At 44.6% G+C, this 16,723-nt stretch overlaps 1 protein-coding gene across 16 annotated transcripts in view; it reads right to left on the bottom strand.

Moving 5' to 3' along the window:
• The window catches only part of RFT1 (RFT1 glycolipid translocator homolog), a 49,311-nt gene that overhangs the window by 16,266 nt on the left and 16,322 nt on the right, over positions 1–16,723 (bottom strand). For all 16 annotated transcript variants that reach the window (XR_014232813.1, XR_014232814.1, XR_014232815.1 and 13 more), the window contains 5 exons: positions 13,858–13,936; positions 9,251–9,301; positions 8,404–8,534; positions 7,096–7,240; positions 1,614–1,719 (listed from right to left, as the gene is read on the bottom strand). Coding sequence is in view for 4 of the 16 variants with exons in the window: in XM_082348210.1 (XP_082204336.1) it covers positions 1,614–1,719; positions 7,096–7,240; positions 8,404–8,534; positions 9,251–9,301; positions 13,858–13,936 (512 nt within the window). In the remaining 12 variants the exon portion in view is untranslated. The remainder of the gene's footprint in view (positions 1–1,613; positions 1,720–7,095; positions 7,241–8,403; positions 8,535–9,250; positions 9,302–13,857; positions 13,937–16,723) is intronic.

Raw genomic sequence — 16,723 nt, 5'->3', positions numbered from 1 at the left:
TAGAAGCACCTTTCAAGTAGAAACACAGTACTTCAAAATTAAACTTAGAGAACATTTTATCCACTAAAAAAAAAAAAAAAGATACACTCAAAGCGGTTTATAGGTATAAATTTAACTGTCTGAAGTAAAAACCATGTCTAGACCACCATTTGAAAACTATGGGTTGTGACCTAAAAGTAGGCTGGGAAATCAATTTAGTGGGTCATGACATGGCAGTTTAAAGAATGAAATAGAACAGAATTAAAAACCATCAGTGTGTCCTGTGCGTAACTGGGGTACTTGTTGCTTCATGGAAGCTTCCTTTCAGTCACACCCAAATATGCACTGGGTCACAGTGTTCAATGCAGTTTTCACTTTGAAAGCTGGTCTGAGCCAGCGGTTCCTAAGGCCCTCGCTATCTATCATCAGCAATCTCCTGGAGCTGAGTAATAAAAGACTCCTTGGCCTAAGTTCCTAAAATTCCAGTTCAGCTGGTATGGGAGGGGGCCAGAACTTCTGAGCAGTCTGGGCTGCGACCACTGCCCTAGACTCCAGTTCTCAACTACGGTGTAGCATACAAGGTCACCAAGCCTCTGTGAGACAGGCCCCAGTGGGAAGCAGACAGAGGCTGCTCTGAATGAGAGGAAGGGTTCGCCAACTCTCTGAGTACCTTTTTCCCATCCTACCCCCGCACCGGGACTCTGAGGGGTTTCAACAGCACTCAGGGCACTACAGAGGCAGCATGAAACCCCCGAGGGACCCAGACCTCAAGGGGCAAAGGGATAACAAGGGCCATTTGCCCCATTACCTACACCCACCCCTTCTCTCTTCTTCTTCCTCTCTCTTCTTTGTCCCTATCAGTTGTATCCTTCTCCTCAACTGCACTCTGCAGTGATGTCTTCAGATACCACCTTGCTAATTTTGGCATCTGGGACACAAGAGATCAATGATCCTAGGTGTGGGTCAGAGGCTCTTACCAGGAGTTCACGTCAGAATCACTGAGGAGTTTAAAAAAAACATTCACATGCTCAGGGCCTGCCGATTCTGTAGGCGTGGTAGGAGAGAGAGTGGTGGGAGTAGGGTGGACAGGAATCTGCATTTCTAACAAGCTCCATGGGGCACTGTGACTCATAACCAGTGTTAAAAACTACTGCTTGAAATTCTAGGGCAGAGGTCCTGACCTGGGGGTCAATGGATGGGAAAAAAATGTGGCAAAACTTGTATGTGCACTTGGGCCTTTCTCTGAGGAGAGGTGTCACAGATCCCTGAGATTCTGCAAGACCTACAAATCAGATTCTATAGATCTGCATCTTGAAGAAGCTCCTTGGTAACCCATCGCAGCATTGGGCAAGGAGGTGGGTGGAGGAGTGGACCTTGTCTGGTGCCTGCCTCTGCCAACCTGGACTAACACAACCCTTCAGGGCCCAGGCTTCTCCCTTCACAAAGGGAGGCGAGGAGCAGTTGCTGCCCCCAGCCCTACCGCGGGGAGGACTTACTGCATGGTGCCTGAGGAAGGCACCACACTCCTGGTTCTAAAAGAGCCTTCTGTAAATGCATGTTCAGAATGAAAAGAAAGAAGTTACTTCATTTTGGCTGAAGGCCATAATCAGAGGTGCGTCTTTAAGGTTACCTACCTGTCGACCTCCTCTTTGCTCATGGCAGCAAATGTGAAACACTCGGTCACTCCATTGATGGCAAGCAGGAGGACATAAAGACAATAGGCACGCAGCAGGACAGGACCTGTAAGGAAACAACCCACCGAGACTCCAGAGCCCAAACGGGAGGCCCACGGGCTCCCTCACTTCGGCTGGTTGGTCAGAGAACACCAGAGCTGGGTCATGAGCCCTGCTGATGTCATCAGTGGGCAGACGCATGCTTGAGCCTATGGTCTTAACTATCTGGAAGGACTCCCAGCATTCTACAGTACTGACTAAAATAAACAGCTAAAAACAAAAGGACAATTAGGAATAAATGTACAGATCTCTTGCCTAACAACTAAAAGCTTATCTAGCCAGCAAGCAAATCTCACTTTTTAAATCGGCATGAAGAAGCCTGCTAGTTTGAGCACTTGGGGACACTAGTGGCCCCGCATGCTAAGAGAAACTCAGTTGAGGAGGCCCTGAAGAAGCCCAGGGCTCAGGAGCAGCAGGAAACTACAGAGATAGAACACCCACAACTCTGCAGGGAGAATCAGAGCCTGCAAAGTTATTTTCTCCTAAAACAAAGTGATGTGGTTCTACAGCTAACTAACAAGCTTTGGGAAGATCTGCTAACAAAAATCGGGAGCCTTAAAACGAAACGGATCCCCTCTTTTTTTTTTCCCCCTGGCCGAGCTGCACAGCTTGCAGGACATAAGTTCCCAACCAGGGATTGAACCTGGGCCCTCAGCAGTGAAAGTGCCAAGTCCTAACCACTGGACCACGAGGGAATTCCCTGAGCCCCTCTTTTAAGAGGGTCATTACTGAGAGGCAGCCAAGCAGTTTCTAAAAAAATAAACATGTACTTAACCTATGATCCAGCAATTCTACTCCTAGGTGTACAACCAACAGAAACAAATGCACGTGTTCACAAAAACATGTGTACAAAAACATCCATGGCAGTTTTATTCCTAACAGCCCAAAGTGACCATCGACAGGAGAAGGGATAAACAAACTATGGGCCGGCCACACAAAGAAATACTTCTCAGCAGTCAAGGAGAAAAAAAACTACTGATGCATGTAAAAACATGGATGAATCTCAAAAACATTATATTGAGGGAAAGAAGCTGAACATGAAAGTGCCCATGCTGTATGATTTCATTTATATGAAATTCTTTTTAAAAGCGCAATACTAATCTATGGTAACAGAAATCAGAGAAGTGCTTGTCTCTGAGTTGGAGGGGGGCAGTTGACTGGAAAGGGTCCTAAGAGAACATTCTGGGGTAAGAGAAATGTTCTGTATCTTAATCTGGATGTTGGTTACATGGGTGTAGATATTTGTCAAAACTCATCAAACTGTGCTCTTTTTTTTTTTAACGCATTTTTAAAATTTTTATTTACTTATTTTTGGCTGCATTGGGTCTTCGTTGCTGCACACGGGCTTTCTCTAGTTGCAGCGAGCGGGGGCTACTCTTCGTTGCAGTGCACACGCTTCTCATTGTGGTGGCTTCTCTTGTTGCAGAGCACAGGCTCTAGGCGCGCGGGTTTCAGTAGTTGTGGCACGTGTGCTCAGTAGTTGTGGCACACGGCCTTAGTTGCTCCACGGCATGTGGGATCTTCCCGGACCACGGCTCGAACCTATGTCCCTTGCATTGGCAGGCGGATTCTTAACCACTGCGCCACCAGGGAAGCCCCCAAACTGTGCTCTTAAGAGGACAGCATTTTAATTTATGTAAATTAGACCTCAATAACGAAAAAACTTAACTGCTAAAAGAAAAGGGAAAGGTGGGGGGAGTTCCAGAGTCTCGGAATCTGAAACTTATTCATGGTGTATGAAAGCTGCTTAATATGAAACATCTCTGTGTCATGGGGACCCTAAATAGTTTTACAGCCATCAAAAAGGACAAAAGGACTACTACCAGGGCAGCCCTGATGGCCCTCTCTTGGGTTCACATTGTACCATATCCTGTTGCATTTCATTCCCCAAGTCGCTGCAGCAAGTAGCCTGGCCCCCACCCCAGCTGTGGGATGACTCCAGCAAAGGAGGCAGGGACCAGGTTCTGCCCTGCAGTGGCTCGAGGCTATGCTCAGTGTGCTTCCTGCTTCTCTCCATCCTCCTCTCTCTGGCAGAGAGGAGCAGGGCTCCTCTCCTAACCTGCACCTCTCACTTGGTAACTGAAAGCCGACGGCATGTGTGAGTCTATCTGAAGGTGGATAGTGAGCTGCTTTGCAATGTGGAGGACACAAAACTCCTGCATGAAACGGTGATTCAAGTAGAAGCGCTTTGAGTCAATTTTGGGGAAAGAGGTTGGAATTGGGGAATTTGTGGATGGAACCTTAAACTATGGATTGAAGTGAGTGGTAGTATTGCTTGAATTATATATCCCCTTCAAAAGTAATCTGAAGTAATTTGAAGTCTAATAGATTTATCTGGATCTATTAGAGTATGATCTATTTGGAAACAGGGTCTTTATACAGATAACCAAGTTAAAATGAGGTCATTAGGGTGGGCCCTAATCCATTATGACTGGTGTCCTTATAAAAAAGGGAAATTTGGACACAGAGACAGACACTCACAGAGGGAAGACAATGTGAAGACACACAGGGAGAAGACAGCCACGTGATAGGAGTTAACGCATTTCCAAGCCAAGGGTTGCCGGCCAACACCATTAGCTAGAAGAGGCAAGGAAGGATGCTTACTCTGGAGATGTCAGAGAGAGCACAGCCCTGCTGATACCTGGATTTCAGACTTCTTCCCTCCAGAACTGTGAGACAATCAATTTCTGTTGAACAGTTTGTGATACATTGTTATCGCAGCCCTAGGAAACTAATATTAGGGGATTGAGAAGAAAAAAAGATTTTAAAAAATAAAAGAGAAGACACTGCTTTGGGAAAGCAAGTGTTCTCCTTACTTGCTGCAAATAATAAATCCTTCCTTCTCCAGACAAAAAAAAGTAAAAGAAAGGGTAAGAGAGAAGCACCTAAGAGATAAATGTGAGAAATCTCAGGGAAGTTCACTGAATGTATTTTTCTTTAGGATGGAAAAGCTAGGTATGAGAAAGACTTCTGAGAAGAGTCTCAGAGCACTTCCAAAGCCCCTAATTATATACAGGGCTAGGGCCAAGTAATGCAAAGCAAAACCACAGTGCCCCACGAAAGCCTGCCTGTGGTGCGTCCAAGTCCTACATTTGGAGACAGCAGCACAGAGGCCTCTGAGAGGCCACTTCAGGTCATAGGTGAGTCCACTTCACAGGTGAGGAAAAAGACCAACACGCAACTGGGGCAACGGAGGACAGCAGCATTGCAAGGTCCACTTTCAAAACTAAGTGGTTGGGCTGAGGCATGGAAAGTTCCCATTCTTTTCTGATTCAGTAAGACTTTCTGGAGAAAGTCAAGTTTTGTGAGGTAGTTTTAAGGGAACAAAAAAGACTATGGTGGGGGGCGGAGAGCAGCAGTGTTAATGGTTTCTGGCACAGGAAAGGCATTCGGATATGCAGCACTAGTCCGAAGAGTCAGGAGTAGGGCAAGGAGAAGATGGGTGGAGTGCAGACAAGGGAAGGAAAGCCGACAGGCACTCTGGGGAGACAAAATGACCCTCCCAGAGGCACAGAGAACTGGAAGTTTGGTCAAAATGAGAAGCAGTTGCAATGAGGAGACAAATGCTGGAAGACCTTGCCAGGACAGGGATGCTGATGGAGGCCTGAGCCAGGCAAGAGATGACAAGGGTCCTAAAGATCCTGCAGCGGCTACACCAAACCACACATCCTTTTCAGAGACTGAGAAACCAGACCACTCTCAAGACTCTTCTCTCTCTGAAGATGAGACAGAGAGGATACCTTTTTGAGTCTAAAATTATTAACGACTCTGGGGCTTCCCTGGTGGCGCAGTGGTTGAGAATCCGCCTGCCAATGCAGGGGACACGGGTTCGAGCCCTGGTCTGGGAAGATCCCATGTGCCACAGAGCAACTAAGCCCGTGTGCCACAACTATTGAGCCTGCGCTCCAGAGACCGTGAGCCACAACTACTGAGCCCTCAAGCCACAACTACTGAAGCCCGTGTGCCTAGAGCCCGTGCTCCGCAACAAGAGAAGCCACCGCAGTGAGAAGCCCGCGCACTGCAACGAAGAGTAGCCCCCGCTCGCCGCAGCTAGAGAAAGCCTGCGTGCAGCAACGAAGACCCAATGCAGCCAAAAATAAGAAATAATAATACATAAATTAAAAATAAAAAATAAATAAAATTATTAATGACTCTGACATAAACCATCAGAGACAGAATTTATTACCTTAGAAATCAACTAACACTGATCCTTTTAAATTCTCAAGACTGGTACCAGCATCTCACTTGAGTAAAAGGACCACACAATGACAATGGTTTGTTGATATATCTTCTATGATTAACGAATCCAGCAAGTGAACATTACATGGATGGGACAGCCCTTTCCTCGTGGCATTGTCCTGTGGTTGCATTACAAAGGCTGCTCCTTGGTAACTACCTTTCCAAAGGGGCAGAGCTGCTGTGAAATAGCCTGTCTCGCTCTCTGCACACTGACTTGCTAATGGCTTCCTAATGCGGGCCTCCCTGCAGTTGCCTGACCCAGGCAGCAGCAAACCACGTCACTGGTTTCATGGCAGGTGTTTCTCCAAACTTAACAACCTTTGCTGTCAAGCAGAAACTCGGCCCTTCTTCCCCTAATACTAAAAGTTTGGGCCCATTATAGTGGAGACTAAAACATGCCAGTGACCTTGTAAAATGGCACTGGAGAAGGCCCTTTACATTTGAGATAGGGCAGCAGAAAGAAGTCTTCAGGGTCCTTGTCTAGTGACCTGAGGAATTAAAAACATCTTTGCTAAACCCAAGATGAAACACTCCAAATGGATTGCCACCCCACGACCCAGCGCATTTTGAAACTGGTGAAGTTCCCAGGCCCCAGCGATGCTGTGAGATGCCCAGTGGCCTGGGCACCAAGTGTTTCAAAGTCAGACACATTCAATACTTTTCTCCTTCAAAACCCAAGAGTCACTGGATTAAATATACCACTTTATTTGCCGAGATCAATTTCATTCTCTGCAAATGGCTCTGGGTTATCCTTCGGAGGCTTTTATGCATCAGGCCGTGAGATTTATGTGGCATTTACTGTCTTCAGATGTGTTTAGTACCAAGCGGAGACTCATCAGCGCCTGCTCTCTGCCTTCCTCGCTTACCCCAGAGGGAGCACAGGGAAGCAATCGGCAAAACACATTTTAGGGCTGAGAGGAAAGCCAAGGATTCATAACAACTGCTCCAAGTGAGGTTGCGGGACTGATCGACCTGGTGCCAAAGCTCCAACTGCACCCTGAGCTGGTTTGACCTCAGGTGCCCCAGCTACCGGCAATTTTCCCTACACTGACACACATCAGTCGTGTGTTTGAATTTTGTAAGACTCTTCTAAATATTTCGGTTTGGAAATTAGAACAGATCTGGAAAAACCTCTTGTGCATACCTGATCCTGAGCTAAGCATGGCCCCTCCATAGATGTCCAAAGCCAGTTGAGAATAGGCAAAGCCGAAAACAGAGATGGTCAGGCCAGTGAGCAGGGCCAGCTTTAGCAGGGACTCCAAAACCGCAGCGGCCACAGCAACATCCTCCTTGGGCCGGGGGAGAGGGAAGGAAGTGGGATGAATCATGAGCTAAAGAAAAACTTCACATCTGACTTTCTCCCTTTGCTGTTTTACAGATCACTCTTTCAACTGCTGAGGGCCATCACTGCTTTTCTGTAGCCTGGGTTTGTTTCTATGTCAATTAGAATGGAGGGAAAAAGACAAAGTGTACCTCCTTAGGCAGTGCAGGGGAGGGTTAGTTTTTAACTCATTTAGGATAAACTATCTCAAATGTTGCCTAGGAAACACTCACTTCCCCCTCTGACATTTATTCTTAAATGGATGAGTTTTTACATTGCTAGCTAGCTTTGTCAGCGTGCTTCTCCTGACAAACAACTCCAAACCCTGATGTTCCTGGAATCTACACTTAGGAAAACATTCCTAAATCAGTCTGAGAACCAGATTAGCTCATTTTGAAATACTGTGCATAAACTGCATTTTGCAAAATGTCTTCTAAGAGATGTAAGAGGCCGACTTAGCTTGCTTCTAATTCTAAGACAGACATTTTCAATGGTTCTAGGAAAAGGGAAGTTTCTACAACCAAATACTCCAGGATTAAAATCTCTTCTGTTTTTACTGGCCGGAGTATATTGATTCTCAGAGTCAGAATGGAGCTCTGGGCATGTCACAGTCCTTAAGAAGCTAAACAACTTCTTAAGTTGTTTAAGCGAGCGAGACCTTAAACCCGCATGTTGGTGAGCGAGACCAAATGCCCACATGCTTTCCTCCCTGCACCCTCAGTTAGCCTTGACCCGGTCTCTGCATCCTTCGGCTCATCTTTTGTACTTGAGAATCTGAGGATGGGGGAGGCAACCTCATTCTTACACCTAAGACTAGACCATGGAAGGAGGTCTGCGCTCGCTGCACTGGGGACAGCCGCAGAGAGTTCTGAGAGGGCTGGGACAAGAATAAGGTCACAAAGAAGGACAAAGGGTGAAAAAGAAGGGCTGGTCAGGGGGGAAAGGAGAGGCTGTGAAAGAAGAAGTGAGCTCAGGGTCCTGCCATCATTCAGAATGTGATAGAAGAATGAAAACGAGAAGAAAATTTCAGATCTAACAGAGGGGAACAGATAGTTCCACGTTTCTGTCTGTTTATCCTGCGCATAGACAGAGATTTCACTTGGGAGATGGTGACGTGAGAACCAAGACTACCTCCTTCTGAAGTGTGGCATCCTTTTCTCTCTCCAGCACCTTAGCAAAGAATATATAAAAACTCTCTTCTATTGGCTGGAAAATTAATCTTGCCACAAGGGAGCCAAGATTATTCACTATATCATACACGCCTACAAAACAAAAAGGAAGAAATAACAATCGTATTGGCTTTTCTATTTGAATTTTTATAGCACCATTAAAATTTTTTCTAATTTAATTTTTTAAATTAAAGTTTTTGAGATAATTATAGATTCACATGGAGTTGTAAGAAAGAAAAGAGAGATCCACGTACCCTTTACCCAGTTCCCCAAACTGTAAATTCTTGCAAAACTACAGCACAATATCACAACTGACATGGATACAGTCAAGATACAGAACATTTCCATCACCAGCATTTTTTTATAAAAGTCATTAATGCCAAGTTGATTTTTTTTCTTTTTATTTCCACTACTTTGGGATTATATTCAAAAATAAGTGTGAAAAAAATATTAAGACCTATCTAGCCACACAAACATGGAGCAAATCTTTGTGACTGCAATGAGCTCCCTTTTCCCTTAGCACCCTTTGGCCCCCAAAATGAGCACCAGAGCTCTGCAGAAAGCAGGGTAAGGGCAGAGAATCTCAAAAGAGAACTTGCCACCCACGTCACATGAGAGGGGATAGTCAAATATATATTTATAAAGACCTACAATTTTTAATCTTCAGGATTCATTTCTTATAATCTTTTTTTAAAAAATAATCTTCAGGTTCATTTTTTCATTAAATGTATCAAACTGCAGAGAAAAATATGAGAAAGTGTCTACTAATAGTTCATCTTTAATTAAAACAATACAGAATTTCATCTTACCCTGATCCCCAAAATTTAACACGTTCAAAAATGTCATCACATACCGCTCGCCTGTAAATGGAAAAGCAAACTAATTAGCATTTCAAATGTACAGTATTTTCTTCTTTCCTTTTCTTTTATCGTCTATCATCTCTTCCAGTTGGTAAATACTCTCAAAGAAGAAAAATTAAGTAATCAGTTGAAGACATGTTCCTTGTCCTAATGTTGACTTCAAATAATCTCAAAATAATAACAATTTGGAAAGTGCAGGGGGCTTTACTGACAACAAATTTCCAAACCAGTTAAATTAAAAACAAAACAGGGGTTACCCTGGTGGCGCAGTGGTTGAGAGTCTGCCTGCCAATGCAGGGGACACGGGTTCGAGCCCTGGTCTGGGAAGATCCCACATGCCGCGGAGCAACTAGGCCCGTGAGGCACAATTACTGAGCCTGCGCGTCTGGAGCCTGTGCTCCGCAACAGGAGAGGCCGCGATAGTGAGAGGCCCGCGCACCGCGATGAAGAGTGGCCCCCACTTGCCGCAACTGGAGAAAGCCCTCACACAGAAACGAGGACCCAACACAGCCATAAATAAATAAATAAATAAATAAAAACAAAAAAACAAAAATCAATAAAACCAGTCTGATAAGTTTTTTAAAAAGTATGAGGAGTTACTAAAATGTTAATGATGAAAATGATTATCTCAAGTTTTCAGGGAGGTCAGATAATCTGAGCATAAATTCTGTGAAATGAAAGGTCCATGATTAAGTGCACAGACTCATCAAAAGTTTCCTCTCTGGGTGGATAAAGCTCCGTGGAGGCTGGCATTTCCCTGGAGCCCAAGTTCACAATTCAAGACAGTCTAATGCTTTCAAGGTGAAGACACCAGCCCAGAGCCCTATTCCCCACCCCCAACTTCCATGAATGTTCTTATTATCTGTGAGTGGAAAGCACTGACCACTATGGAGGTGGGGCACTGAAGAGTGTCCATAGCTCTGAAGGGCCAACTCTCACCTCCTAGCAACTTGCTCAAAGAGGAAAGCAATATTAAGAGACGAGAAGCAATGTGATCTTAAGTCCCTCTTCAAGCCCTTCCCTGCCTACAATCTCCCAGCCACTGCATTTGTGTCAGGGACCTCTGCAAGTCTTCCCAGGCACGGGCCCTCAGGGACTGCACTAGTTCCCATCTATACCTCTGCTCTGCTCTGATCCATCCTCACCACTAACAGTTCCAGCTTTTGCAAATACAGATCTTAAGTCAATCCCTGCTTTCACAACTTTGAATGGCTCTGTAGTGTTTGCAAAAAGTCCAAGCGCCTTGATTCTGCATTTGAGGTCTTTTATTTTTTTATTATTATTTTTTTTAATAAATTTATTTATTTTATTTATTTATTTTTGGCTGTGTTTGGTCTTCGTTGCTGCGCGCGGGCTTTCTCTAGTTGCGGCGAGTGGGGGCTATTCTGTTGCAGTGCGTGGGCTTCTCACTGCGATGGCTTCTCTTATTGCGGAGCATGGGCTCTAGGCGCGCGGGCTTCAGTAGTTGTGACGCACAGGCTCAGCAGTTGCGGCTCGTGGGTTCTAGAGCGCAGGCTCAGTAGTTGTGGCGCACGGGCTTAGTTGCTCTGTGGTATGTGGGATCTTCCCGGACCAGGGCTTGAACCCATGTCCCCTGCATTGGCAGGCAGATTCTTAACCACTGTGCCACGAGGGAAGCCCTTGAGGCCTTTTATAAACTTACCCCAAGCTATCTTTTTGGCCTCCCTTCACCAACCTCACCCCCACCTCCCACCATCACACTGTTATCCTCTGCTACACCCTACATGGAGGTTTTAGCCCCTCCAGCTGCTCTGAGTCAGGCTGGGCCGGTGTTCCCAGCCTCAGCTGTTGGTATTCTCACCACCTGCAATGACTTTTCTTCAGGGACTTCCTTGGGTTCTGGCACAAAAGGCCTCTCCCTCCCACGTTCTGTGAGCTCCCTGAGGGCAGGAACCATGTCTCAGTCATCTCCGTGCCCCTGGCTGCCTAGCAGAGCTCCAGGAAATTAAACAGCACTCAAGAGATGTCTGGCGAATGAGCTGGCATTTCCAAGTACAGCCCCTCACAGCCCTGTATCAGAGTTAACCACACAAATGCCTGTGTCTCTGGGGGAGAATGAGCTCCTTGAGGCCACGGCCTGTTCCTCATTCATCTGTGTATTCTCAGCACCTGACACACAGTGTTTAGGAAATGTGGGGGCAGAAAGTAACAGCATTTATATACACACACATACATACACATATACTATATACACACATACACACACATACACACACACACATATACTATATACACTCACACATACACACACACATATACCATATACACTCACACATACACTCACACATACATACACATATACTATATACACTCACACATACACACACACATATACTATATACACTCACACATACATACACATATACTATATACACTCACACATACACATATACTATATACACACACATACACACACATATACTATATACACTCACACATACACATATACTATATACACTCACACATACACACACATACATACACATATACTATATACACTCACACATACACACATACACACACACATACACATATACTATATACACTCACACATACACACACATACACATACACTATATACACACACATACACATATACTATATACACTCACACATACACTCACACATACATACACATATACTATATACACTCACACATACACACACATACATACACATATACTATATACACTCACATACACACACACATACACATATACTATATACACTCACACATACACACACATATACTATATACACTCACATACACACACACATACACATATACTATATACACTCACACATACACACACATATACTATATACACTCACATATACACACACACACATTTTTGCTATAACAATAAATGATTTCAAATCTTTTAGAGCTGTAGTTTTTAGAGAAGAAGAATCTGGGTGTCCTTGTCAAGCCCCTTCCTTACTTCACAGCCACAGAGAGGGAGGCCCTGGAAAGTCCCTAAGGGCCCTCTGCCAGCCAGGTCAGGACGGCCCAACCATGGAGCAGACCCACCTTGGGAGGCTTGAGTGTGTGGCTGATACCTGCCACTGCAAACACGTCTAGCCACTGCAGTCTAGACAACCAACTTAGGGCCACTGCTTGCAACCAACTTAGGACCATTCCTCAACTCATTCAAACTGTCCTTTAAACTTCAGGAGGAAAAAAAAGTGCATTTAAGTAACACCCCTCCCCAAAACTCCCTCCATTGTTTTGCCTGTTCTAACAATAAAGGGAACTATCACAATATACAATTTCACTACAGTACCGTTCTTTATCAAAAAATACTTGCTGAATACCTATCATGTGCCAGGTCTGGCAGGGTGCCACGGAGACAGTGGTGAACAGCACACTCGCTGCTCTCAAGAAACTTAGCATTAAGGCACCTTCACTCAGCTCTCTGAAGGCTTCTGACCTTTACTTCCTCCAGAAGTCCTATGAACAGTTTCACTTCTGTAATGGCAGCGTTATGGGCTCAGGCTAGAAACATCCATTCGCAAAGTTCAGGGAGCCCTCAGGCGCCTCCTGGTCCTATCCTTTAACTCACATATGCGGAAAGTGAGGCTTAGGGGAAGTTACTTCCCTTTGGAAGCATAATGAATAAAATAAAGAAGGTGGAAAAGGAAAAACAACAAGATAATAATAATGATGTTTGTATTAGAATACTAGAATTATAGGAAACTTTTCTATTTTCCAAAATTCTTGTAATGGGGTTATATTATTTTCATAATTAAAAGATAATTTTTGAAAAGATTTAGAAACACGTTCAGTAATAGATATATAGATGTACAGACACACGAAATTTATAGAGAGAAACTACTACCTTCAGCAGCTTATAGCCACCTCCAATCTCATTCTTTGAACTAAAGCTGGGTATAAATAAACCAATACATATATATAGAAAAATTACATATACTTTCAGCTCCTGGCTTGCCCTCTGCTTCAGAGCTCTGTCACTGTTAAACTAGAAAGTCCCGAGAAGTTGGAAGGCCGACCAAACTATCCCACAGGTGAATTTTATTGTTAAAGAAAATAAAATGAGAAAAACCTGGTTCTTAAAAAGTGCAGAAAAAGAAGTGTATAAAAAGTTAGGAAAATGAGATTACAGATAGTTTTCTGTATTTTCCAAACTTTCTGTAATTGATATAATATTTTTATAATACATTTGTTTAAACGCTGTTAACATGGGTTCTGGAGTTAGACTTGGATTCAAATTAAATTGCTCCTCATTCCTGCAGAAGTTATGTAACCTCACTGACCCTCAGTTTCCTCATCCATAATAAATGGGGACAATATCTTTCTTACAAGGCTGTGGGGAGATTTAAATTAGACAACTGAAGTATCAAATTAAATAAATGTTAGTTTTCCTCTCCTTGTTTAAAAAACTCCCATTTCTGAGGGTCCTCTGCCCTGGGGGCTCTAGGCAGCAGGTGGTCTGCATCTAGGCAATCAGCAGTTCTATGGAATCCCCTGGCTGATACTTCGGCTTCCTGACTGCTCAGAGAGAACTTTTACTTACCTTCTGTCAAAATCTGTTTCAAGAAAGACTGTTTGAAGAAACTCCAAGTCAATTTAGCCTCTTCCCAATTTACAAAAGCCTAGAAGAAAAAACAAAACAAAACAAAAACTCCAGGTATTCCAAGTCTAAGAATACAATAATACTACATGAGAGGCAAACTCAGTTTGGTCTCTAAATCCCAATTTGGATAGTCCCCACTAATTTTTCATTTACTGCTAAGCACACAGAAGACATCCAACAAATACTGGCAAAGAACTTACATTCCTAAATGTGAAGACAAAGTCTCTGGGTGGAAGAGCCTCCCTGTAGGGCCTGCCCAAGATTCATTCACTGAGACCCCTGAAGAATTGTGCTGTCCCCTTGCTGCTGCCCAGAGAGTAAGCTGACCACATGGAACACACACAGCTCACAGTCAGTTCTTTCCTTAAAAGACGTCTGAAGCATGCCAAGCTGCAGGGCAAAGTCTGCTCAATGTACATCTTAGTGCTCTATTTAGCCAGCCAGGGTCCCTTTACAGAAAGCATATGAGCTTGGCTTGTATATTTCAAAAGAAAGTAAGGCCTTCCAGGTCAGTTAAACCACATAGAATTGGAACGACAGAGAAAAGGAAAACAAAAACAAAAAACAAACTTCTGATATGGCTCTTCTAAAACTCTCAGGGGGAGCACCAAACCGCCCATTTCCTAGGGACAAGGAGGGTAAGAAGGAAGAAAATGCTTAGGAAGGGCAGAGGTCAACCTGTAAGAGACAGGTAGCCTCAAAGCCAGAGAGCTGACCACAAAATGCAGGAGAGGGGCAAGCTAGCTGGACATGACTTCTTTTTTTCTACTTCCTCCCAGTTCCTTCTAGGGGCCCCTCCTCAAACATGAAGGCATCCTGGGATTCCAGAATATTCAGTTTAGGTGTTAGGTTCTTATTCTCAGGGTACCTGCATTTTGGAAAGTTCTTATTAACTCAGTTGATGACTTTTGAAAGGTGGGATTTCAGGGGGCTATTTAGGAGGAAAGGGGTGAATCACAAGGCCAAGCCCACCTCACCTCTCTAAAAGGTCGACTTTAGCTATGGAAGCTGGCCCAAAGGCAGGCGTAGAACCTGTCCCAGTCACATGGGCCCCTGCTCTTGGCCCAAAGCCCATCTGTGTAGAAATATAATGTATGCCATATATATGATTTTAAATTTTCTAGCAGCCTACAGTGAACAGTAAAAAGAAACAGGTGAAATTCATTTTAATATATTTGATTTGACCCCAAATACGATCATTGCGACATGAAAAGAAATACTAGAAGCATTTCATATTTTTTATATTAATTCTTTGAAATCCAGTGTGTATTGAGTGCACTTACAGCTCATCTCAATTCCAAATGCTCTGTAGCCACATTGCCCTGTCCACATTACCATTTAGGACAGGGCAAGTCCAGAGTACCCTTTGAAAGCAAGGGTCATTTCCAGTCCTCAAATCTCCTCACCCTTTGGTTTCAGAACCTTTCTTCCGGATTTGGAGGACAGTTCTGAATCCTGCCAAACCACACTGACTTCAGTGCATCATTGGACCTGGAGCTGAATGCCAGGGGTAGCTCTAGTCCAGGAGGAAATTTTCCTCAGTGAGAAGGAAATTGGGCATTTCCTTTCCCCAGAACAAAGAGCGCCAGACCTCCCTACACCACTAGGGGGCACTGTGGACCATGTCATCCTCGTACACTGATCCTGCCCATAGTTGGCTTCAGGGGAGCCTGGGTACAGCACCTTCTCTCTCTCACAGTCTGCCCCCTCCATGCCAGGTGGTCCTCTGGAGGGGGCGAGGGGTGTGATCTGCAAAGCAGTAACTGTGCTCTTTCCAAAGGAAATGAACAGTTACAGCGGGCCCACAAGGCTTTTGTGAAGCCTACTTGCTGTTAGGCTATGAATTGATTTGGGAAGGTGGCTGAGCTCTTTAAAAAAAAATAAATAAAAAGTTCTTTAGGCGAGTGAAATCATGACAGTGCATCTGATCTTCAAGCTTATACTTGAGCATTCCTTTCTCCTAATGCCTTCAATTTAAATGGACCCATGGTTTGGAAGGAATGGCCACACTGCTTACTAACTCCAAAATGCTCATTAAGGACACAGAGGCAGGAAGTCTGATCAGAGATTGGGTTTCTTCTCAGAGGCACCTGCTAAGTGGTAGAAAAAGAAGCACTCTTCGGGCTTTTATCATTCTGTTCTAAATGGATTTGTCACTTGGGAAGGTCAAAAGAGGCCTCTTCCCCAAGAGCTAGGTTGGTATTGCTGAGCTGCTGAGCTGGTCTACAGGCTGTGAATTTCTCCAGAATCCCGTGACCAACAAGCCATTCCACTGCCTCCCGGTACTGATGGAGAAACTGAGGTACGGATGGGGAAAGGTGATGGGCAGTACCTCCAGAGAAAGTCTGGAATCAGAACTCAGGGGCTCATTGTGCTTTAACCTGAGTCACTCTTCCACTTTCCAAACTCTTCTGACTCAGAATGGTCCAACCAGCTGCATCTTTACCACACTGACAAGAGTCACCAGGGCCACGGTCCTGTCCCCTGCCCTCCATCACCTCCATACCCCACACAGCACTCTTTCCTCTCCCTCTCGCTCCAGGGCTGTCGACTGCCCTGGCTTCGTCCATGCTCCCGCTTCCACCCACCCTCCACTGTCCTCATCACTTGAAAAGTGATAGATGATTGCCACTGCCTCCTCCTGATCTTCTTCCAACCTTTTCTCTCCTCATGGTAGGGCTCAGGCTTTGGAGTCAAGCTCAGAGACTGGGGCTCAAACTATAGCTCCTTACTTTTTGTTGTTGTTGTTTATTTTGGCTGCGCTGGGTCTTAGTTGCAGCACAAGGGATCTTCGTTGTGGCATGAC

Source organism: Balaenoptera borealis (genome assembly GCF_965194805.1).
Source record: "Balaenoptera borealis genome assembly, chromosome: 12".
Classification (NCBI taxonomy): domain Eukaryota; kingdom Metazoa; phylum Chordata; class Mammalia; order Artiodactyla; family Balaenopteridae; genus Balaenoptera; species Balaenoptera borealis.
This window is presented reverse-complemented; position numbering and strand designations above follow the sequence as displayed.